We start from the raw sequence: 23,760 nt of genomic DNA, 5'->3' as shown, positions 1-23,760 counted from the left end.
TGTGTGTGTGTGCATGCGCGTGTGTGCGCATGAGCACAGAAAAAGAGCATCAAGCAAGTCTTTATGTTGGATGCGTTAATCCCAAATGATGCACAGCTTAACCCTGGTTTCTCGCACACGCGCCCACGCCCACGCACACGCACACGCACACAGCAGATGTCCTCTCACTCTCATCACCTTTGAGCAAGCACCCTGTGTGATGAGAGGGAAAAAAAGAGCGAGAGAGCGCGAGAGAGAGAGAGAGAGAGAGAGAGAGAGGGACGGACGGGACCCCGTAGGATGGATGAGTGTCTCGGTCAGAGCTTCTGAAAAGTGTTTAGAACAACAGGGGACCGAGCGGCACAAGACCAGAGGAGAACAACAAGTTGGAGGGCTCCTCGTCGCTTCCTGGCAATACATCGGACAACAAAAAGAAGGCAGAGGAGAAGAAGAAGCAAACGCTGCGGGCTCCTCCTCTGCTCCTGGTGATGCATCTGTTCTGTAAGCAGAAGCAGCAGGAGAAGAAGAAGAAGTCGCCGTAAAAGGAGCAGAAGAAGAAGCACTGGAAGAAAAAGTTGGGGGTTTATCCGAGTTCCTGGCAATATATCTGGAAAGAGAAGAAGCTCAAGGAGATAGATCAGAAGAAGTTGCAGGTTCTTCTTTGGTTCTTGACAACACATCTGGAAATAGAAGAAGAAGAAGCGGAGGAAGAAGTTGCAGAAGAAGTTTGAGGATCGTCTTCAATTCCTGGTGATTCTTCTGAAAACAGGAGAAGAAGAAGAAGCACAAGGAGGGAAAAGAGCAGAAGAAGTCGGTGGTTCTTCCTCGGTTCTTGGCGACACATCTGGAAACAGAAGAAGAAGCAGAAGGAGAAGGAGAAAGACTGGAAGGAGAAGTTGGCGGTTCCTGCTGATAGTTCTGAAAAATAAGAAGGAGAAGAAGAAGAAACTCAGAGTTTCCTCCCTGAGGATGACACTGAGGTCGTACAGATGAGGTCATGAAGATGATCTTCCAAGTTCCTGTCATCATGTGATCCTCGGCGGCGGTCACGTCCCCAGAAAAGCTTCCAGAATGTTTCCTCTTGTTTTCTTTTTACTGCCATCGCTCATCAGATGTCAAGTGCCGGCCCACGTGTCATCAGAACCTCTGGCAAACGCCAGCAACTCGTTCAACGCCAGCTCGCCAGAACCATCGGGCGCCTCCGCGGACCCGACGGATCTTGCGGGCGGCACGCCAGCGACCTCGGAAGCGCAGCCAGAGGACGACTGGTTGCCGGCAGAGACCTTCTTGTACACAGGGGACGCGGTCGCCGTGGGGGCGGCGCGCTGCTCCCGGGCCTACAGCCCCCCGGGGCAGCCGGGGCCGCTTCCGGGCGCCATGCGTGCCGCCCTGCGGCCGGCGTTGGACGCGCTGGCCAACACGGCCAACTTCCTCAACATGATCTTTCAGGCTAGCGACCTGCGCGAGAGCTCGGTTCCCGAAGACATGGAGTGGTACCACGCCCTTGTGCGAGCCCTCCTGGAGGCCGCCGGTCCGGTCCGCCGAGCATTGCTCACCTTTGACTGCGACCCGACCGGCAGCGCCCCCCAGCTGGTGCTCCGGGCCAGCCGCGGCCCCCCGACAGGAGCGCCCAGCGTCCTTCTCCAGGACTTATCCAAGACGTGGGACCGCCTGCACCCGCCCGCCCCGGCCCCGGACGACGGCTGGTTCCGGCACTTCAAGTTCCCGGCCGCCGACCGGCCGCCCGCCCTCGCCAAGAGGGTCTTGCTCAACGACCTAAGCACCTTGGAGACGCCCAAGTGGGGTCGCGGCGACAGCTACGTGAGCAACGAGAGCGACGTCCGCTGGGCCGGCGCCCCTTACCTGGACTGCAAAGATGGCCGCTTCGTGCCCAGGTGGATGCTCACCTTGTCCACCGCCTTCTATGGCCTCAAGCCCGACCTCACTCCCGAGTTCAGGTCCGCGTGCACATGCACACACATGTACACATTCTGTATGCCAATGCCTACAGAAACATTTCGTTATTTTTTGTCATACTTTAATCAAGTGTAATTGCACATCCACTGCAGTAGGTGGCAGTGCCGCCCTCATTGTCAGATCGTGTGCAAGAACTATTAGGTCCTAGATTCAGTAAATGATGCATTTTATAGTCGTTGTGGAGATTTTGGTTGATTCCTGTGTCTGGAGACTTTTCGTGTGTGTGTGTGTGTGTGCCTAGGGGTGTGATCCGCGTGGATGTGGACATCCAGGACATGGACGTGGACCAGTGCAGCACCCAGGACGGATGGTTTGCTGACACACACCAGTGCAACCGCACCAGCATGGAGGTAAACAACACCGCCACATTTCAGAAGTTAGCCTGTATGCTACTAGTGAGCTGAATTGCCCATGTACTGGTACTAGTACGCTGGTTGTCCTCACTAGTAAGACAATTCACCACACTGGTGGAATTGTCTTGTTCCACTACCGTATGCCAATTTGGTGTACTAGTATGCTCCTAGTACTACTGTGACAATAAAATTCTACTAGGTCACATCTAGCACAAACTTGATGCCCGTCGTAAGATCTATGTACAGTACTGGTACACTCTTTGTTATCACTAGTAGGACAATTCAGGGCACTAGTACTGTAGAAAAACTGGGGCATACTAGTAGAACCACTCTTACCAGTTACCAGTAATGTTACTTTTTTCCTCAATTTCCTTTCCCTACTGTATGACATTGGTGCTCACGAAAAGAATGACTAAATAACTAAAATAATAAATAATAATTTATAACTAAAACTACTAATCGTAACCCACCCCTTTTTTCCCCCCTATGGTGGACCAAAACTGCCAAAATTCAAAATAAATAAATGACTAAATGACTAAAAGTGAAAATAAAAACAAATATAAAAAATATAATAAAAAAATTAATTCATTCATTCATAAGTTCATATTTTGTTGTTTTTATTTCCATTTGTGTTTATTTTTGGGATTTAATTTTTGAATTATATTTTTTATATTCGTTTTTTATTTTCACTTTTAGTCATTTATTTATTTTGAGGTCAAAATGTTATTCAAATGAGGGGGCGGTCCTAAGCGTGTCTTGGGTTGGACTCCGTTGCAAACGGACTTTCATTGGTCGAGTGAGCGGCTCCGAGAACAAGGAAGTTTTGCCCTGGCAGTATGGACCAAAACTGCCAAAATTCAAAATAAATAAATGACTAAAAGTGAAAATAAAAACAGATATAAAAAAATATAATTCAAAAATTAAATACAATTGTATTTATTTATGGATATATATATATATATTTTTTTTGTTTGTTTTGTTATTTTTATTTGCATTTATATTTCGTTTTTGTGGATTAAATTTTTGAATTATATTTTTTTATATCAGTTTTTATTTTCACTTTTAGTCATTTATTTTAGATTTTTGGCAGTTTTGGTCCTCCATAAAAAACTCCATCTATATATATACAGTATATATTTTTTTAATCTTAAACTAAGAGTAAAACTAATAAAAACTCAAATGAAGCATGTTGGGAAAAAAACAAAAACAAACCTGCTCGAAAAAGTAATTCAAACTAAATTTAGAAAACCAAAGTCAAAATGAAATAACGCCAACTACTGTAATGTATAATAAAAATCCAAAACTATTCTGACCCTGGTTGGATCCATTCATAATTCCAGTGGCGAGTCTTTCCCCTGTGGTCTATTTAAAGATGGCGGTTGCAGATGCTTTGAGGGATTATGGCATTAATCCAGCCCGCTGGCACACTTCCCCTCCCAGGCAGAGGTCTGAAAGCGAAGAGAAGGGGGGTGGGGGGGCGGAAATCAAAAATCCCAGAGTCGCCGAGCACCTTTTGTCCCGGTCCTACCTGCGAGGCTTAGCGGATACACAAAACCAACAGAACCTTTAAGCGCTTTCAACACCAACCAAGGCGCGTTAGCCACGTTAGCTTAAAAAATGCTAAGACTAAGATAATAAGCGTAGCTTCAGAGCAACTAAACATGACCAGTACTTGCTTTTTTTCTAGCAGCCTTCGCTTCCTGTTTCAACAAAGGCTTGTTAGCCACATTAGCTTCTAGTTTCACGTGTTTGTTGTGTGTTTGTGCCTCAGAGCAACTGGACTCAACAAACACTTTTTTTACAGGTATTGCCTTTTTGTTTCAACCAAGAAAGACATTTGAACTGCGTTATTATATCTTGCAGCTTCAGGCCACAAAAAAAAAAGCTAGCTTTAGACACAACAAACATTTTGAATATTTAAATTGTGCCATCTGTTTTTCTGCTTTTTGTCTGTTGTGAACCAAGGCTAAGCTAACTAGCTTAGCACAATAACGCAACAACAGTGGCTAAAATGGCAGTGTGTGGACATAAAGGACCAAAGTTAAATTATAAAATAATAATATAATCCATATCACATTAATGTGCAGCCTGTGCCATTTGAGAGCGGGATTAAGGGATATAATATGTGTGTGCGCGGAGTTGGCGGATGGGCTTTCTTTCAGAAAAGGATAAAACACTCAGTGGTGGTTTTATGCATCCATTTAGCTTTCAACTTAGATTAACACAAGTCAAACAAGTAAGAATGTGTGTGTGTGTGCGTGCTCGCGAGCCCCAGATGCATCGGAGGGAAGTAACCTCGTTCATATTGTTGATCATTTATTAATATTCAGGTTGAATATTGTTTGAGTCTATCAAATGAGCAGGATGAAGGCCGAAAGAGAAAATGTCATTTATTATGACAATAGTCGGATGTTTTTGTGAGGTTTTATAAGATACTTTTTGACCAAAAATAATAATAATAATAATTAAAATATGAAATGTTATTTTAAAAAGATGACGAAAAACTTGTATGAAAAATAGATCACAATCAGATTTGAATGCGAAGTCATATTTTTATGCAAAAAAAAAAACAATAATAAAAAAAAAGAAATACGTTGAACGAAGCAAAAAATAAAAACAAATCATAAAAAGACGTTAAATGAGAATTATGAGGGGAAAAAAGTTTAAAAAATAAATAAATAAATAGGATAATAATAATAATAATAAAGGGATGGGGCCCTCTCTGTGGTTGGCCCCAAGTTGTGTAACAATTTTTCTCTCTGCGTTGGAAGTGCTCCCACAGTGGGGTGTTTGAAGTTCCGTCTTAAGACACACTTTTATTCCTTGGCTTTTAGTTCAGCGGGAATTGTGTGGTCCTTGGGGTCTTTTCTTTTATTGGGCTTTTATTTTATTTTTTGTAATTATTTGAATGTATTCTTTTTTATATTTTTTATTTGACCTATTGTATTTTTTATTATTTATATAGTTGGTTTTACTAGATTTTATGTGTATGATAAAGTGTGGATGTTAATGTGCAGCACTTTGGAAACTTTTGTTTATAAAATGTGCCGTATAAATAAATAAATTACTTACTGTAAATGTCTACCAGAGAGAGTAAAAATAAAAAATAAATATTAAAAAAATAAAATACAAAAAGGATGAAGAAGGAAGAAAGAAATGAAGAAGAAAAAGAAAAAAAGGAACCAAAAGCGAGAAAACTGGTGCGAGTTTGTTAGCATGCAAGCAGAACTGGAAAAAAAAAAAATCTCATCTGAATCAGTTCCGAAAAGAAGTTAAATTACAAGGAAAAAAACTGTTGTGCAAAGGAAATGATCAGTTATCATTTTGTGTAATGACATTTTATTCTCATGCAAAAAATAATTGAATGTTAAACGCAAGCAAAGTAAGAAGTGTTTTTTCCCCTCTTTTTTTAAAGCTGAAAGTTAAATGACAAGAGAAAAAATTGAAATGCTGAAAATGATTTAAAAAAGTAAAAAAACAAACAGTTGTTGCTTGCTTGCTGCAGTGTGTGCCGATGAGCGGGCGAGGCTTCCGGCTGGGTCAGTACTGCTGCCGCTGCAAAGACGGATACTACAACCCGGACGCAGCCAATCAGGACGCAGGTATGACTTGTTGACCGCCAGAAATCACAAAAAAGGAACAAGGCTTTCAAATTGCAATTTCAAGAAGACAGGATGTCAAATTAGGGGTTCACGCAATGGCTAAGGTTTGAAATGAGGGTTTCAAATTTGAAATCAGGGTTTAAAGACAATTGTTAGGATTCCAAACTAGAGTTGGGTTAGGGTTCCAATTAATCCACACTACTCAATGATCAAATTCATTTGACTTTAAAAACAATAATTGATATCTTTGCCCATTTTGTTGAAGGGTTTAGAAATGAGGGTTTGCAGGTTAAAAACTGGAGTTGGGTTTGAAATTGGGGTCCCCCCCCCCCAGACGGCGACGGCGCGTGTTACCCGTCCTTGCCGGCGTGCGTGCCGTGCTGGCCGGGCTGCGGGCGGTGCCGCGACGGCGCCCCCTGTCGGGTGCAGGAAGACGGGCCCCTAAGGGCCACCGTCATGGCCGCCCAGGGGACCTTCATGGCGCTGGTCTTCGTCAGCATGCTGGCCGCCTACCGACATCGCAGGAACAGGGTAACCGCCAGCAAACGAAACAACAGTTTGGCTTCATTCCGCCTGAAAAAAGAAAAAGAAAAAAAGTCCATTTGTTTACATTCACTCCTATTGACACCATTTTTTTTTCTTTTCTTAAGAAGACAAATATTTTGTCATTTTGAGGGGCGGAGCCAACCCGTTTGCCATGCAAAATGTTTATTGGTGGTAGATGCCGTCTTATGTAAGAAATGGGTATTAAATATATCCGACAAGGTGTGCTTCCCGTCTTTTCAGAGGATCCGTGCGTCGGGCCTCCTGCTGCTGGAGGCCATCCTCTTTGGATCGCTGCTGCTCTACTTCCCGGTAAGAAGCTCGCAAAATGGAAACCAAATCGGGGTCGGTCGTCTGGGTTAGGCTTTCAATCTAGGTTTTCGGGTTAGGAATTCAGCAAGCGCGAGGGTTTTCAAATCAGGTTTTCAATGCTTAGGGCTTCGCTTTTAAGACAAGGTTAGGGTTTCAAATTGGCCAGGGTTCCGGTTTGAAGGAAGTGTTGAAAGCCTTGCTTGGGGTTTCAAATGACCTTTTTTAGCTTGGGCGATGGTTTCAAGTTTGAGTTTGGAGTGTAGATTTGGGTTTAAAACAAGGGTTCATGATTCAAATGAGGGGGTTGAAGATAAGGCTAAAATAAGGCTAGGGGTTCAAATTAGGGTTTGTAGTCCAGATTAGGGTTGACACCACGGGATTGGTGATTTAATTGAGCAGTTCTTGACCGAAAAAGTTTTGGACCTGAAAATGTACTGATGACTTGCTTTAAAATGTTTAAAAAAATAGATTACAAATTTATTTATGAGTTACATTTATCAGATCGCGGTCATCCTGCTTAACATAAAAATGACACCCAATTTTGTCACTTAATTGGAAGTGTTTGCTTTTATTCAAAATAAAATCAAGACTTCAACCTTTTTGATTTATAATTATCTTAAGCAAGAAAAAAGTCTTACACTTAAATTTGCTTATTGTTTTTAACTAAAAACAAAAAAAAATAACAGGCTTTCTCGACTTCACTTTAAAAAATTTTTTTTTAAAGTCATTTCTAAAATAAAGGACATCTTGTGTACTTGACAAATTTAACGTTACCATCATCACGGATAAAAAAAAATAAAGAAAAATCGCAAACTATTCTAATCCTGCTCAAAGTCAAACAGGGGTTAGTTATGCTTTCACATAACGCCAATTGTGAGAAGTCAAGATGGCGACCAGCAGCTGTTAGCTTACCTTAGCATTTCTCTTCTTTTTTTTTCAGACAGAAGTTTGAAATAAAAGTTTTGTCTGGAAAAAAGAAACTTTAATCCTATTTTAAAAACAAAGCGCTTTTATCTCGACATTCTTTTGTGTCGCGTGATTGTCGACCAATCAGAGATCTTCTTCTCGCTGGTGTTGCTTGCTGGTGAGAGACCTCAATGGCAAGCTCAGCATTTGTGCTGATTAAAAAGGACAGACACGTTGCGTGCACGCGTGCGCGCTCTGTACACACACAATCCTGCGTGTTTGCGCTCACACGTTTGCTTTTTCTTTTTTTTGTGGCGCTGATGCTCTTATGTCGAGTGGCTGGCCGCTAATTCCTAGATTACCGGACGGCGGCACAGGCGCAGGGCAGCGCTCTCTTTAGGGAGGTGTTTTATGTTCACCGCTGTTTGAAAACCCATCGGCACTCGCTCAACTTGATGGTTTACGGGCACCGCACCATTAAAAAAAAAAAAAATCAACAATAACTTGATGTGGTTTACGTTCTCCATGCTGTTTGAAACAGACCAGCACTAGCTTCACCTTACATGCTTTATTCACTCCTCACCATTTTAATGAAACACTAAACTATGTGCAATTCCTGCAGAAATTGCGTGGGAATGCCGAATGCTAACAGCTGAATGCTAAGTAAGATGAATGCTTAAGGAGTCAATTGAAAGATACATTTTGCGAAAATGACAAAGTATTAATAAAAAGAACACTTGAAATTGGAATTTTTGAAAAAAGTTGAAATTTATGTGGAAAAGTTTTATCTGAAAGTACCCTCAATTCATTTAGATGGAAAATTGGAACTAATGATGTCTAATGGAAAAATGCAACAAAACAAACAAAAAAAATCACTCAATAGCGCCACCTAGGCATTGCCGTACCCTCCATTCATTTACATGGAAAAGTGGAACTATGATAGTCTTAGCATAACTGCCACGGATATATTTGCAATGTACAGTCGGAGTTGGGATTCCAACCCGCAACCTCCTGGTAACTGGGCAAGGCAATTTACCAAATGCGCCACTGAGCAATAAGACAGCTTGTATGTCTGAAAGTGGAAAACGTGTCAATGTCAGTACCATTGAAAATGAATTGGGAAAAGTTGATATTTAACGTTAAATTGTGCCAATACTGTAAGTAATGTGGAGTCAGATGATAAATACCCCTGAAGGCGTGAATTTTTGAAGCAAGGTGAAATTTGAACGGTGTAAATCGGATGTATTATGTGGGAGGAGTTATTGCACGACAAAAAAAAAGTGAGGAGAATAAAATGCTGTAATAAGGATCAAGAATCTCAATAAGATATGTGGGAAGGCAGGAAGCATTTCATCCGTTTCAAATAGACTGACACTCTTTAGATGTAGATGATCTTAATTTTGCGGTTTACTTTCTCTCCACTACTTTTACGACTAGCTTCTCTCTGTGATTCATGTTGACTGGTTTTAAACAGCGCTGCAAAAGCTTCACTTTGTTCACCATCACGCCACTGTTTTAGAGATCAACACAAACGTTTCCTCTAGTGGTGGTTTATAATCAAGTCTGTTTCAAACAACACAATTGTCTCTCAGTGGTTTGGCTTCAGTAGTTTGAGACTTTGTGGTTACAATATTTCAAACGTATTGAGAAAAACGTCACTTGATAAGGTTTACGACCTTCCAACCGCGGGGAGTCCTCGAGCTACGTCGACGTGGTTTCGACTCTCCGGCGCCCGCGCCTCGTCCGTAGCACCTTCTTTTTCATTAATTTCCCACCATTTTAAAGTTATTTCATGTTGTGTTGTTGTTAACTCAGCAACGGACGTCCATTGAGCAGGTTGTCTCGCCATCAGGCGCGTCACATTTCTGTTTATAGCGCCGCTCTGCCGTCCGTTAGACATAAATGTCCGTGCGGAAATACAAAATATTGGTTCCGGCTCTTGGGGTCGTTTTTTTTTTAATTATTGTACAAAGTATTTGGATGTAAATATTGACTTTAACTCTTTGACTGCCAAAAAACGTTAAATAACGTTTAGTAAAATCCTATGGAGGAGTGCCAAAGACGTTAAAAGACGTTTGTTTCAAAACAGAGGTGAAACTAACCATTTTCTTTTGTTGATTACTGAAGAACGGAATAAGGTAGAAACAAACTTTTTTTCCTGATAAAAGATGAGAGTCCAGTCTTTCATTTGGTAGTATGTGTGTTTCCATAGTCCAAACACATAGTTTTCTGTGGACCTTGAAAGATCAGTCAAAATGCTTAAATCGGCTGGCACCCACGGCATCCCTTTTCTCAAAACGTCTGGCAGTCAAAGAGTTAACGGTAAAATCCGCCTTAACTCGAAATTCAGGTTACATCGCCAGCGTAAAAACACAACTCGGCCGTAACTCAAGATGAACTAACGTAACAGATGAACTAACGCCAACCTTTCTTAATGAGGTTTATGTTCACCAGTTTTGAAGAGAGCAACACTTGTTTAGCTGCCCACCATTTTAAACAGACGAAAAGCGACTCAAAAACAAAGCATTTAAAGCCAGACCTGTTTTGACAGCCTTTGTACGCCCTCTGTCCGCAGGTGTTCATCCTGTACTTCAAGCCGAGCACCTTCAGGTGCATCCTGCTCCGTTGGGTCCGCATGTTGGGCTTCTCCATCGTCTACGGCACGCTCACGCTCAAAATGTACAGGTCAGATCAGTGGAAAAAAAGTTGGCAACATCAAAACAATTTGCGACCAAGTGCCTCACAGATGTCCTCAAGTGACTCTGAACTCCTTGCGGGTTTCTGATTCGCAGCACAGGTTAGAGTTGGTAGTTTGGAGTTTCAAATTTGAGGTTAGGATTTTAAATTAGCGCGCGTAGCCTAGGTTAGCATTTTAACCAAAAGGTTTTGAAGAATGATTTAGGGTTTCAAATGGAGGTTTGCCGTCTGTGTTTGGAAGCAGAAAGCTGCCAATGTCTTCCAGTGACTGTTACCTTTCGGCCCCGCCCCCGCAGGGTTCTGAAGGTGTTCCTGTCACGCACGGCTCAGAGGGTTCCCTACATGTCCAGCCTGCACCTTCTGAGGATCCTGGGCGTCATGCTGATGACGGCCAGCTGGTTCCTGTGCGCCTGGACGGTGGGCGTCCTCCAGAACCGAGACAGGAACATTCCTGTCATAGTGAGCAGCACCACAACGCAGGGTCAAGGATTTGACCTTTGCTACCTGGACCGTTGGGACTACATGATGGCCATCGGTGAGGACACGGAGGAACCCTTAACACACGAGATGCTAACGCACAAGGAAGTCACGTTTCTTGTCCCTTTCATAATATGTTCCGCATTGGAACTAGCAACCCTCTGTATTGTACTGGAGGGAAAAACCTGAATACATGCAACTGTTGTCCTAGCTGTGGGCATCCCACTTCTGGATCCCAACCACTGTTTACGTTTCCAACACTACCATCACTTTTTGGTGTTTATGTTCTCCCGCTATTTTTTTTAAACCTTTATCCTAGTTTGAATCCCTGAATTTGAAACCGTAATCCTTGCCTGATCGTCATCGCATGCTCTCACAGCCGAGCTTCTGTTCCTGTGCTGGGGCAGTTCCCTGTGGACCGCCGTCCGGCCGGTGCCGTCCGCCTTCCACGAGCCTCGCTACATGGGCATCGCCATCCACAACGAGCTGCTTCTTTCCACCATGTTCCACCTGTGCCGGTAAACCAGCAGCTCAATCCACGTTGCGACAAAGGAGCCCGCTGAAGAATTTGCATGGAATCGTTGTGGTCTCCGCAGGTTTACGTTTCCTTCGCTGCATCCCGACTGGATGCTGCTGCTCTCCTTCGCGCACACCCACGTGACCATAACTGTGACACTCGCTCTAATCTTCATCCCAAAGGTAAAGAACATCCATGAGATACAGACAACATCAAATGAAGTGAAATACGTAACTCCATTTGTCTTGGAGCAAATCTTTGAGAAACTGGCTTCTCCATTGCACTTGTTGTGCGTGACAGTTCCTGTACATAAGCAAACCTGGCAGGGAGGAGATCGCCGCCGAGGTGTATGAGGACGAGGTGGATCTGCGCCGTTCCTACCTCAACAGCAGCTTTCGCTCGGCCTGGAGCGAGCGCAGTGTGGACCCCGATGACTTTCGGGTAAACAAAGTTGCTGTTTTGCGACAGGACACAAAGACATTCCAAATGGTCAAATTTAACCTTGGTTAAAAAAAAAAACATTATGACAACGTGCAGAGTAAAATCTTAAACGCATCACAATTTCAATGACAAAAACAAGACTCTCATTTTCTCACCCCAAACACTGTTCTTCAACATCTTACCTTTCTTTCCTCTGATGTTGTGTCCATGTCTGTCCTCCCGCAACCCTTCGTCACCTCCCTCATACTCACCAGGATGAGCTCAAGCGATTATATGCCCAGTTGGAAGTCAACAAAGCCAAGAAGATGGCAGCAAACAACCCTCACCTGTCAAAAAAGCGAAGTTCTCGATGCGCTTTGGGCCGATCGATCATCAAGCGCATCGCCGAGATCCCCCTGAGCCGGCAGTGCAGTCGAGAGGATCGCGACGGATCCTTCCGGAGCAGGAATCACTCCGGGTCTTTCAGGAGGACCCCAGAAAACCTCAGCATCAGAAGTTCCATGAAAGCCCGGTCACCATCTCTACGTAAGTCCCAATGTGATCATTATTACATCCGGGAAAGGGACTCTTCCTTGCAGGATTCCTCCAGGCTAAGGGCCGATGTTGTGAAAAGATCTTCCCAAATATCAGAGACAGACTCTTTAGACTTGCACCCGGCAGTCTGCAAATCAGTTAGCGCGCAAAATCTGACCATTGATACCAATTTCTTGCACCTCCCTGACCACAGCAGGCTTCACAAGTCGTGGAGTCTCACATCCACTCATTCCATGGAGAACATGTCAAAGGCAAAGGGATCCAGCCTCTCCATTAGCGATCAGACCAGGAGCGCTCTACAGTCAGAGTCTTTTGACAAAGCTGAGGTTTGTCCTTGGGAAGTGGAGCCGGAACAAACAGGAGATAAGAGTCACAAGCGTGTCACTTACGCAAACTCTCAGGAGGACGACCCGCAAAGTCCGTCCTCGCCCGTTGCTCTCGTATGTCCCTGGGACCATTTACCGCCTATGGAGAGCAACCTGTCACAAGACAAAGGGGACGCCGAGTCCCCCAAACTCCCAGTCTCTTCAAGTGCACCAGGGTCACCGAGAGCTAAAGTCAACAAAGACCAGCGAGTTTTTTCCTTCCGGAATACCACCACCAAGTGGCTCTCAGTCAAATCCTTCCTGACGTCTGTGGAAGCCGCTAGCAAGGACGAAAGCTTAAATGGAGAAGGTTCCCAAAAAAGCGGCTCCACAGCATCCTGGTCGACAACATCCGGTCGGCGTCCAAGCACGGAGAAGAGGACACTGCAGAAAAGAAGCATGACAACTGCAGATGGAAAACCATGCCTTGTGAAGCAGAACGCAATCAGACTATCCTCCGGGGATTCAGCCGACAGGAGTCCCAGAAGGTTGGTGATTGTCAAGTCCAGCGTCTATCCTGTCGATGCAGACGATATGCCAAAGGACGGCACCTACGAAAATGTATACCTGTCCAGGCAGAGCAGTAAACGAAGCAGCGTAAGCTCCTGTAGCTCAAGGACACCGTCGACTCACAGAAGAGGGAGTCAACGAATGGCAGCGGCAGTGGTGAAAACCGTGACTCCGACTGACGCTTGTCCATGGGAAGGACTCGTGGAGGCAGTAAAGAAGCAGCAAAGCATGAAAGCGGACGTCTGCCCGTGGGAAACAGAAACATCTCAACGAGTTGCTGTGCATTCTTCTCAACAGCAGGCAAGGCAGGACAGTGGCCGGGTGGACGTGTGTCCCTGGGAGTCCCAAGATGTTCCGGAAAGTTCGTACGACAATCCGGCAAAGACACAACTGCCACTGAAGCCATCTGCGGACATATGTCCCTGGGAAGCAGCACAAACTCCCGTACCCATCATCAAACAAGATAGCGAGTACGCCAACATTTGCCGTTGGGAAGCAGAGGCTGTGTACGAGAATGTAAATCCCGTGCAGACAAAGGGATCCCTCAAGGTGCCCTCACGACAGGAAGCAACAAAAGCTGCCGTCTTGCCCAGTCCATCGAAAGAACAATTTGCTAAATATCCTACTGTGCATCTGGACAGGAGAATGACCAAGGCAGAAGAAAGTTGTCCGTGGGACTTTCCAGACCCGCCAAAAATGATGGAGGATAATCGTCTTATGGAGGACGGGAAAGCAGAACCGACAGTCTCTGCTTCGCAAATAAAAATCAAGGCAGATATCTGTCCCTGGGATGCTGGACAACAGGGAAAAGTGAACGCCGCACAAAAAGGCATCTTGCCCCTGGATGTTAAAGCAGAGACAATCAACAATAAAGGAAATATTTGCCCCTGGGAGACTCAAACGTCAGAATCAGCAAAAACAAAGCCCTCGGAAATGTCCCAAAACATCAGACAAGATAGTGCCCGTGCAAACCTCTGCCCGTGGGAGAGCGAGGACGCCACAACAGCCAAAACGGGGGCATCGCAGGGAGGAAAACTAGAGACCTGCAATGTTCAGGACAGCACTCGAGGAGAGGTTTGCCCTAGGGAGGAAAAAGAACCAAACAGTCTGAAAAATCAGGACACTTCTAGAGAAGGTGTTTGTCCTTGGGAGACAAAGGAGCCAACTGTCCTGATAAAGCAGGACAGTTCTAGAGAAAACGTTTGTCCATGGGAGACAGAAGAACCAAATGCCCTGAAAAAGCAGGACAGCTCTAAAGAAAACATTTGTCCATGGGAGACAGAAGAACCAAATGCCCTGAAAAAGCAGGACAGTTCTAAAGAAAACGTTTGTCCATGGGAGACAGAAGAACCAAATGCCCTGAAAAAGCAGGACAGCTCTAAAGAAAACGTTTGTCCATGGGAAACAGAAGATCCAAAAGTTTTGAAGAGACAGGACAGTTCTCGAGAAAGTGTGTGTCCAAGAGGGGTAGAAGAGTCAAAAGTTCTGAAAAAGCAGGACAGCTCTATACAAAGTGTTTGTCCATGGGAAGCACAAGACGGGCCTGCGAAGAGACAAGATAGTATAAGAGGAAATGTTTGTCCGTGGGAAATGGAAGACCCTCAGGTTTTGCAAAAGCTGGACAGTTCTGAAACCGATGTGGCGGGAGAACAAGTTAAAGTTCTCAAGAAGCAGGACAGCTCTCGGACTAGTATCTGTCCATGGGAGACTGAGGACACCGCAGGGTTGGGAAAACAAGAAAGCTTGCCTTCAGATGTTTGTCCATGGGAAACGGGAGGAACGAGAGGTATCAGAGACCAAGGTGACCCGGGTACTCAGGGTTGTCCCAGTGACATCCTGGACCCGCAAACATCGACCTTCCCCGTCAGCGACAAAGAAGACATCCTGGAAGACCAGGGTACAAAGGCCGAGCAGTCGGACGAGCAGTCGGACGAGCAGTCGGACGAGCCGAAAGCCGCCTTGGCGCTGGGTCGCCGCGACGCCTTGTGTCCCTGGGAGATGACTCGAAGTGGCTCGGGATCCTTCGCCGACAACAACTCTGACGTTTTCACGTGGGAGCCTGAGAACATCCCTGAGGAAGATGAGGAGGAGGACGACGCAGAATGTGCGGCAGAAGCGTTCATATTCCCTCCCGACTTGTGACCTGAAGCCGCTTTTGTCTCGACAGGAAGGAAGCACGCATGCCTAATGCATGAAGCCTCTTAAAAGAACCAGATGGTTTTGCTGAGACCTTTCAGAGACCATTGAGAAGACGCATCCGGACCGTCACGTGAAGCCACGGACCCGGTCCTCCCGTGAAATCAACTACAAAAAGTGGCAGCCGTGGAGCCAAGGGACTTCTAAACCCTCTTTCATCCTGCCCCCGTCCGTCCGTCCCTTCACAATGAGCCTGTAAACTCTGTAGCGCAGAGCAAATGATGCCGGTCAGTCCAACTGTGTTCTTTGTGATCATGTGGAAAATGTGTAACAATGCAACTGCAATGGAATTAGCTGATGTCAATCAAGAACCGATTAAAAAAAACTCAACAAAAAAACGTACAGTTTCATGGTATGCGTATGCGATAACAGGCCGCCAACGTGGTGCGAAAGCCAACTTCAAAAATAAAATCTTCCCAAATACAGCCATGCACTCGGACATCCGTGCTTGAGTACGCTTTTCATTTCAACAAAAGCACGCTTTTCATTTCAACATGTTCCTGGCAATGCATGCTGGCGGCTGACTTGACAAAGTTGGATAGTTGAAGCCCAGTTTCCTTTTAAATTGCCATCACAAACTGTTGGCACCTGCATCAAAACAACGTCATCCGGAAATCCTGTTCAATCACTAAATAACGCAAAAAAAACAACAACCTCAAATGAATTCCGCTGACATTGTATTATAGTAGCAACCTGACAAGGATTCCCCCCCCAAAATGAAAATCTATCAAAAAAAAAGAAAGAACATATTTGATCACAATTTCTTTTTAGGCAATCCTCCTAGTTTGTTGCTAGGCACAATTTAAATTTGAACTCCATGCAGCATAAGCAAAGAAATAATCTGTAGCATTTTTGAATGTCATTTTATTCACTTTTTCTTTACGCATGCACATGACATTGGAATTATTCAAATAAAGACAAAAATAGGAGTACGAACATTTCAACAACCAACAAGTGCACGAAAAGTGCACTTTGAACAATATTATTTGTACATGAATACGTCCTACTGTGGCTGGAAGGCGTGGCAGCGCCATCTGGAGGCTCATTTCGACCACTGCACTGACTCCGCTTTGGGAACTTGGTAGTTGAGGGCATCAAATTCTTCATCGGGCTTTAATTTTGGACCCGGAATCATGACGGTCTAGAAACGAGAAGCTCAACTTAGAAAGCGCACTTAAAGGTGAACAGAAGTTGATGTGATTACTACTATTGCTTACTTTAATGATGGGGTCCTTGGCGGGGGCCCAAGCCGGCACAATCTTCCCGTGGAGTCGCCAGCGTCCGTAGGAGTTGACCAGGTGCCGCTCCATGACCAAATATTCCAACACGTCCTTGGGTTGATCTTCGCTGCCCAGCATCAAGCGTCCGAAGCGGTCGTAGATGGCCAGAGTCTGCGGGAGGTCAACACGAGTGCGCGGATGGCACAATTTGCCGCACCAACATCAATCAATGTGTAAGCTATGTTAAGACATTTTGAGGCTTCCTCCCCCAAATGTAATATTAACACTTCTTAATAAATGTACCCTCAAAAATGTACAAGTAGGACCCTAAATGTCTACACCGACAGGTGCTTAAACGATACGTCATTAAATTGATGACAACAAGACCCTTTGAATACGGAAGAGGATTAGGGCCCGTGAAGAGAGAGAGAAAAAAAAAAAAAGTTTGGCCGAATTCTGACTTTATTCTCAGAATTCTGAAAACACTCCAGCGTGTCCTGGATCTTCTCCGGGAGGGGGGGGGGGCCTCCCGCCGGTGGGACATGCCCGGAACACCCTCTCCGGGGAGGCGTCCAAACTATGGAGCCACAACACTGACAATAAGATTTGGTATTTAAAAAAAAATTGTCATTGTGGAAAAAGCTGCATTGACATTGAAACAAATATTGGCATTGTAAAAGGTTGTATTGAAAAATAAAATACAGACAAAAAAAAAACACTATTTTCTGTAAGCATGTTTTTTTCCAATGCCAATCTGCAGATTTTTTTTTTTTTTTTTTTACACACTATTTTTTCCGAGTGTCAGGTTTTCAGCTTGAACTCTCTGGTTTCCAGCTTCAGCTCTCTTTTTTCCCTTTCAACTTATTGGCAGTGTTTTAACGTGGCGGGGAGGGGGCGGGGCTTTGAGTGTGAGAACGCCTTACAGCGTTTCAGGACAGGAGAGCCACAATTCGGACTTTATGCTGCCAAACTTTTTTTCTCCTCTCTTCACTGGCCCTAGTCCTCTTCCGTAATTGATGGATAATTTTAGAAATATAAACTGATTTTTTTCTGAAACTACAACATATAAATAATGGTCAATATATGCTATGAAAATCATAACATTAAATATGTTGTATAATCAATAGTTTGTCTTCTTTACTTTTTGTACCAGTTTTGCAAATTGAAGCCATAAAAGCAGCTGAGCCGATTTGAGGGTCTCACCTGTCTGGAGTGCATGCGGACGGTCACCTGGCCGTACAGGTTACCCTTGGAAACCATCTCGGGGTTGCGGGCGTGGACCACGCGGGGCGCCTCAAGCGACTCCACAAAGCGCCAGCGCAGGGTCTTGTAGCGGTTGCCCCGCGTCATCTCCTGCCACGGGAAGCAGAAGTTGAGATGCGGCCGTTGCAGTAGCAAACATGGTTCGAAGAGTTTGCCTTTTTGCGTTCTTAGGTTTTATTTCTTTTAGACTCATTTTTTTAACTTCACTTTGGTTTTAGTTAACTTTCAAAGAAGGTTTGTTCGTTTTTATTTTTTGAAAATGCTCTATTTTGTAGTTGTTTTTTAAATGTAGTTTTTATTTTTTGAAAATGCTCTATTTTGTAGTATTAGTTTTCGCTTTTCGATACTTGGCGTATTTAAGGAGTGTGAGATTAATCATTTAAAAAGTCACTAGGTGTTATGTAATAAACTACAATTACTAAACAACTGTTCAACTTTCTTTCTTCTATAAGAGTGTTTCTTAAATGGAGGTAGATGAAAGCACTCCAGGGGTTACGTGAGATTAAAAAAATATAATAATAAAATGTAGCATTCATGCAAAAATGCTTTAAAAACAATGATTTAACTATGCAAATACTTCAGTAAAATATAAGTTTATAAAATAAATGTTATTCATCGTCATTGTCCTAAAAAAACCTGAGTCTTCCCATAGCAGAATGGTTCGACCCACTTAGCAACACCTGTCAACCATTCCGAAACTTTATTTAAAATTAATATAGTTTTTTGTGTGCACAAATCTATAATTAATTAAATTCTTTGTTTCTTTTTTTTTTTTTAGTAATATCTTTTTATTTCCAAAAAGTTCAAGAGATTAATGAAATGGCGTTCCAAAGTTTGATAAATCAGACAATGATGGCACAACACACTATTTGAAGTTTTTTGTTTTTCAACCAAAAATGCTTTGCGTTGGTTAGGGGGTACTTGGCTGAAAAAAAATATTTTAAACGGGTACATCATTGAAAAAAGGTTGAGAAGCACTGTTCTATAAAATAAATAAATACAATTCAAATAAACTGCAAAAACTAATGTATGAAATTAGTTGACAAAGACGAAAACAAAGGATATTTTTGCTACAATTATAATTAATTTTAGTTTAAAAAAACGTAATTGTTTCAGTTGACTTTTTTTAAAGCACTCATTTTTATTTTGTTAAATGAAAATGTCAGTGTTTCCGTTTTAGATATTTTATGAGTTTTGTTAACTATAAAAAAAAAAAACTTAGTTGGGTGGAGGAGTTAAGGAAAACTTACCGGGTAACAGCGCTCCGTCACCAATGAGTGAAGCTTCTCTTTGTTGAACCTGGACAAGATCATTCACAAAGACACATTTAAAGATTCCATGCCATCAAAAGTCATTTTCCCCAGAGTGAAAATAATGACCTTTGACATCTGTGTGGTTTGTCATTTGCATGCAAAAGCCTTTGGAAAGAAAAGGCTTGGAAAAATCTGCAGATTTGAATTTGCTGCTGTTATGACATCAAATTTGGACCTGCCCACTTTGCGGTTGCTACATGCCACACCACTCAAAGGGAAAAATTATAATAATAATCATAGGCTGACATGCCAACATTAACAAATCCGCAGATGCCAAACGCATGCGATAGCCAACTCAACTCTATTCATTGAAAAAATGACCAATTTAGCGTTTCCTGAAACAAAGACGGCATCTGGATTAAGCAGAGGTAAAACACTGCACAGGTTTTTACAACAGCATATCCATGATTCCCGACCAGACTATGTTCAACATGAAGCGTTTCAGCTGCAAGTACATACGTACGTGCACAGCGCGTTGTGAGCCTCGCAGAAAATTTCCTGGGCGCGTTCAGCAAAATTCTTGGAGGAGAACTCCGAGTCAAACTCTTTGATCTTCCGAATTCTGAGGGGGTGACAATAAAATGATTTAGCGGCATCTAGACTTGCGAATGGGCGCAAAATATTGGGTCAATTTCGGGAAAGTTTCCAATACATTTTCATGGGAAGATAGGATGGGAAATTATGGAAATATTCTAAATTATGAACATTTCATTGAAATGATAGGAAACTGTTGGCATTAATAGAAACTGGCTAATGTATTGGAAAGCTTTCATAGCCTAGCTTGGAGATGGACCGATTATCGGTGCCGATATTTGGCATTTTGAAGCATATCTGCACCGGCCTTTTTTAAACATTTTTACAGCCAAGAAGAACAGAGTTATTTTGGCGCTGCAACACAGCCAAAATGCGATGCACTATTTGCTTTTGTTTGAAATGTGAGCTTCCTGTTATTTTTATTTGTTGTTGTTTATATGTATTATTTTAAAAGAATGATGTCCATTGCCAAAGATTTAAAAGGAAAAAAAAAAACTTTAAACACATTGCAAATCTGAAAAGCTCTTTAATAAGCATATGCTTATTAGCATTTCAATGAAGTTTATACTATTCAATATTTTTGCCAATCTTTATCCTTTTAATGCAAATGAATATCAGCTCCAAATATCAGTTATTGGGCTCCTTGGCTACCATCTTTAATATAAACATTTTTTTTTAACATGAGTGTTCATCTATTCACAATTAAACTTTTTTTTGTTTTTAACATACCATTTCACCGCTAAAATATTCCCCAAATGAATTTTAGGTCCCAATAAAAAAAGTAGCATATTCTTGGTTTAACCTCATTGATGCTCATGAATTCCAGCTGATTACACCAATATTTCCAACTTTGAAACTTCCCAGAGTTTTCCACCCCTAAGACTGACGGCGAGACAAACTCACGCCATATGCGAGGAGGCGGTCTGTCGCATCTGCTCCGTGCGCTGCTTCAAGCCTTCTTTGGACAAAGAGGAAAGACGGGAGTCGCCCTCGGGAGGGACGTAGGGGTCAAAGATCGCCGCTACAAGAGAGAATTACATACACTACTTTTAAAAGAGACAAACAGTGAAACCCCATTTCTATATTGTGGCTCAACTTGCATGTTTCGGGGGTTCCCTCCTCCAACACACCTGAATCAGGATCAGGATCCTTGTCAGGTTTCTGGAGCGCTTGCTGATTAACTGATCCTTTGAATCAGGTGTATTGGAAGAGGGAAACCTCTCAAAAAAAAAAAATACAGGACTGTCCTTCGAGAACCAGAGTTTGAGACCTGCAGCTCTACAGCAACATATCCATCCTCCTTGATAAATGAGCGTTGATTGTATTATGCATTTGACCCATTATTTTCAACGGGTTGAAAGAGGAGCCGCACAATACCGGTACAGAAGATGTTGATGGACCGCTCCATGTACTGCTGCCGGTACACAAGGCCCGCCGATCTGGCCTTGGCCTCTGGGTTGACCTTCAGCTTGCCTTTCACGCCCACGGCCGGCGGGATAAAGTAGCGCTTTTTAGTCCGCACCGGTACTAAAAGTGGACTGGGCTGGCGCAGCACGCCCGCTGAAGTTTCAGAAGCCTGGTGGGAGGACGACAGGTAATGGTTCAAATTCATTCATCCGTCATTTGACAAAACAATCAGTTCATTTAAAGTTCCTTCAACCAGATGAGTGCATGAAGTTATTCTGTTTAACTCTTTCACTGCCAGACGTTTTCAGAAACGGGATGTCGTCAGTGCCAGCCGATTTAAGCATTTTGACTGATCTTTCAAGGTCCACAGAAAATGTTGTGTTTTGGATGACGTCTTTTAACGTCATTGGCGGCCCTCCGTAGGTTTTTACTTGACGTCTTTTAACGTCCATGGCAGTGAAAGAGTTAACCTCCCAGTCTTTGGTCAGTTAGATTTGACCACAAAAATAAAAAAATATATAAATTATTTTCAAACTGCAAGAATTGGAGAGAAAAACTGAAAAAAAACAGAAACGTACATTTCACCCTTTTTATTTTTTCATAAGCTCTTTTGGGTGATCAAAAATCGGAAACACTTAGCCATTTATCTATAATGGGAAGTAATATATAATATTAACAAAAAATAATGAAATAAAGAGAAACAAAACACCGACTCTGTGCCTCACAGCATCAACACATTTAATGAACCTATGAAAGAAAATATAAATTCGACTTTTTTCCGCTGTCAATTTGACCCAGAACGTAACAAGAGTGTTATACGTCAACTCTTACTTTTGTCTTTCATATTAGGAATCCCACGCTGAACTTTAAATGGTGTAAGTTATGAACAATTTACCCACAGAAACAGAAGCGTATAGTAATTTCTAACAGCAACAACACGTTGCAACATTCATTTAACCACTCATATCCGTTTAAACAAAACAAAACGTCATAGTATTTATTCGTGTGCCCAAAGTTGTCCTCTACCTCCTGAAAGGAGTGTGTTGGTTGCTAGCTAGCTAATGCTAACGCTACGCTAACTTCATGCGGCGAATTTGTTAATAAAGTATGGGCTAGATCAACAAAATGTGTCCGCTTAGCATAGTCTAGTCTACCGTCCAGCAAACTTTATGAAAAGTGACAGTGTTGAAGTTTGCCTTAAAAGCGCTCCATGTTACTCGCTGCAACACCGCCAGCGTCCTCGTTCCGGGCGCCGCCATCTTGATATAATTTAGCGGAAACTGTGGAAAAACTATTTCCGGTGATGGTAGCTGAACACACCATTTCTTCACGCACGAGTCACGCATACGCACGGTTGATATTTTTTTTTATGTATACGCTCCTTTTTTTATTTTAAGTGACGTGGTGCGCAAGAATCCACAGTTTGTCTATTTTCATAGTATTATTCATTTTTGTCAGGCGTTGCATGCTCTACATGTATGTTTAATAAAATAAAATAAAAAAGCTCACGCACATTTATAAAATATTAGTTTTTACATGTATAAATACTTTGGTTTACTAGAATCTTAGACGTAACAAAAAAATTTAAATGTAATTTGACTCTCACTTATAAACAATACCCGTTTAGATAATTGAAAAACTTGAATAGTTTAGGTAAGTAAAAAAGTTTAGTGCATCCTTACTTCCCACCACTGACACGCGTGTCACATTTTTTTCACGACCACCGCATGTTGTAGGAGTCCGCTTTGACGTAGCGTGTGAGCGCACCCCAATTCGAGCAGACACCACAAAAAAAGGACACGCGTTCTATGACGTCACAGTGATCGTTCCCGCGCACAAAGGGTGAGCACACAAAACTGTCGTGACGTCACACATGCATCCACGCACTCCGCTCTTTGCTCACTTTTTCAATTATGGGGGGGCTCACCCGGAGTTTTTTTTTTTTTTTTTTTTATGACAAATGCCACTCAATTTAAAAAATGACCATGATAAAAATTTGTTTTATAAATATATATTTATTTTTTATTCAGGTCGTAGTGTTGAATAAATTGTAATATTTATCTATAGTAACACAGACAATAAGCAACACGTCTGCAGAAAACGTGAGTATGAATGATTTTACACTACAAGGCTGTTTAAATTTAGCATTTATATCATTATTAATTTGTGTGTAACGACGTTGCCTTGATGGAGGGATGGCTATAAAAATAACCGGAAATAGCGGTCGAGAAAGTAAAAACCCTGCCACAGTTTGGCTATGGCCACGAATGCCTCGTTTACCTGCCAGTTGAGTAGAAGCACGGTAAGCACCTGTGTCTAAAGCCAAACTGTGGCAAGATTTCCAAGAAATTTCCCATCTCTGAAAATAAAAATAAAAGTTTTTTTTTTATTTTTAGACCAGGTATATTGTGTTTAAGTGGGTTTGTAGTGTTCAAAAGAAGAAGCAATAGTCACAATATTTCATATTTTGACAATATTGTCATGCATGGGGGGATAACAGCGTTTAAATACAGGAAAGAAAAAACAGTCCAACAATACAATGCATCTCTAATTTTGCTTATTATTTAGTTTTTCTTTAACCACCAAGTGACATTTCAACCAGTTGAGGTTATGT

At 42.7% G+C, this 23,760-nt stretch overlaps 2 protein-coding genes and 1 long non-coding RNA gene across 5 annotated transcripts; 1 reads left to right on the top strand and 2 right to left on the bottom strand.

Annotated features, from left to right (window-relative positions):
• The first annotated feature begins 96 nt into the window (after positions 1-96).
• Positions 97-15,774, top strand: gpr179 (G protein-coupled receptor 179). Of its 2 annotated transcripts, XM_077571313.1 has the most exons (11): positions 98-1,937; positions 2,198-2,306; positions 5,815-5,911; positions 6,246-6,442; positions 6,698-6,766; positions 10,248-10,357; positions 10,666-10,904; positions 11,226-11,364; positions 11,443-11,545; positions 11,664-11,804; positions 12,059-15,772. In XM_077571313.1, the coding sequence occupies exons 1-11, from the start codon at positions 1,051-1,053 to the stop codon at positions 15,353-15,355; spliced, it is 5,388 nt and encodes a 1,795-aa protein (XP_077427439.1). In that variant the 5' UTR covers positions 98-1,050; the 3' UTR covers positions 15,356-15,772. The 2 variants fall into 2 exon arrangements, with proteins under 2 accessions (XP_077427438.1, XP_077427439.1); XM_077571312.1 differs by having other exon boundaries at positions 97-1,937; positions 6,246-6,766; positions 12,059-15,774.
• LOC144055385 (uncharacterized) lies at positions 5,632-7,852 on the bottom strand. The gene is made up of 2 exons (XR_013294859.1): positions 7,679-7,852; positions 5,632-6,484 (listed from the first exon to the last, which is right to left on the bottom strand). It is a non-coding gene; the product is annotated as an uncharacterized LOC144055385 (long non-coding RNA).
• Positions 15,775-16,256: 482 nt separating the features above from the next.
• On the bottom strand, positions 16,257-22,461 carry mrpl45 (mitochondrial ribosomal protein L45). 2 transcript variants are annotated; one of them, XM_077572156.1, is made up of 8 exons: positions 22,343-22,461; positions 21,117-21,315; positions 20,643-20,760; positions 19,669-19,767; positions 19,143-19,191; positions 17,833-17,982; positions 16,627-16,800; positions 16,257-16,550 (listed from the first exon to the last, which is right to left on the bottom strand). In XM_077572156.1, exons 1-8 carry the CDS (start codon positions 22,403-22,405, stop codon positions 16,452-16,454), a joined length of 951 nt encoding a protein of 316 aa, XP_077428282.1. In that variant the 5' UTR covers positions 22,406-22,461; the 3' UTR covers positions 16,257-16,451. The 2 variants fall into 2 exon arrangements, with proteins under 2 accessions (XP_077428282.1, XP_077428283.1); XM_077572157.1 differs by lacking the exon at positions 22,343-22,461 and adding an exon at positions 21,610-21,946 and having other exon boundaries at positions 21,117-21,423.
• Positions 22,462-23,760: the final 1,299 nt, after the last annotated feature.

This window comes from Vanacampus margaritifer, chromosome 7 (assembly GCF_051991255.1).
Source record: "Vanacampus margaritifer isolate UIUO_Vmar chromosome 7, RoL_Vmar_1.0, whole genome shotgun sequence".
Lineage (NCBI taxonomy): Eukaryota > Metazoa > Chordata > Actinopteri > Syngnathiformes > Syngnathidae > Vanacampus > Vanacampus margaritifer.
This window is presented reverse-complemented; position numbering and strand designations above follow the sequence as displayed.

Bases quoted from the DNA above. Each gene is read 5' to 3' on its own strand.
- gpr179 (XM_077571312.1), top strand. From the start codon at position 1,051: ATGTTTCCTCTTGTTTTCTTTTTACTGCCATCGCTCATCAGATGTCAA. The intron at 2,307-5,814 runs GTAAACAACACC...TGCTTGCTGCAG, and splicing joins GCAACCGCACCAGCATGGAG to TGTGTGCCGATGAGCGGGCG. The intron at 10,905-11,225 runs GTGAGGACACGG...ATGCTCTCACAG, and splicing joins GGACTACATGATGGCCATCG to CCGAGCTTCTGTTCCTGTGC.
- mrpl45 (XM_077572156.1), bottom strand. From the start codon at position 22,405: ATGGCGGCGCCCGGAACGAGGACGCTGGCGGTGTTGCAGCGAGTAACA. The intron at 19,192-19,668 runs GTACGTATGTAC...GATCTTGTCCAG, and splicing joins GCTCACAACGCGCTGTGCAC to GTTCAACAAAGAGAAGCTTC. The intron at 16,801-17,832 runs GTGAGACCCTCA...GACCTCCCGCAG, and splicing joins TCCGCATGCACTCCAGACAG to ACTCTGGCCATCTACGACCG.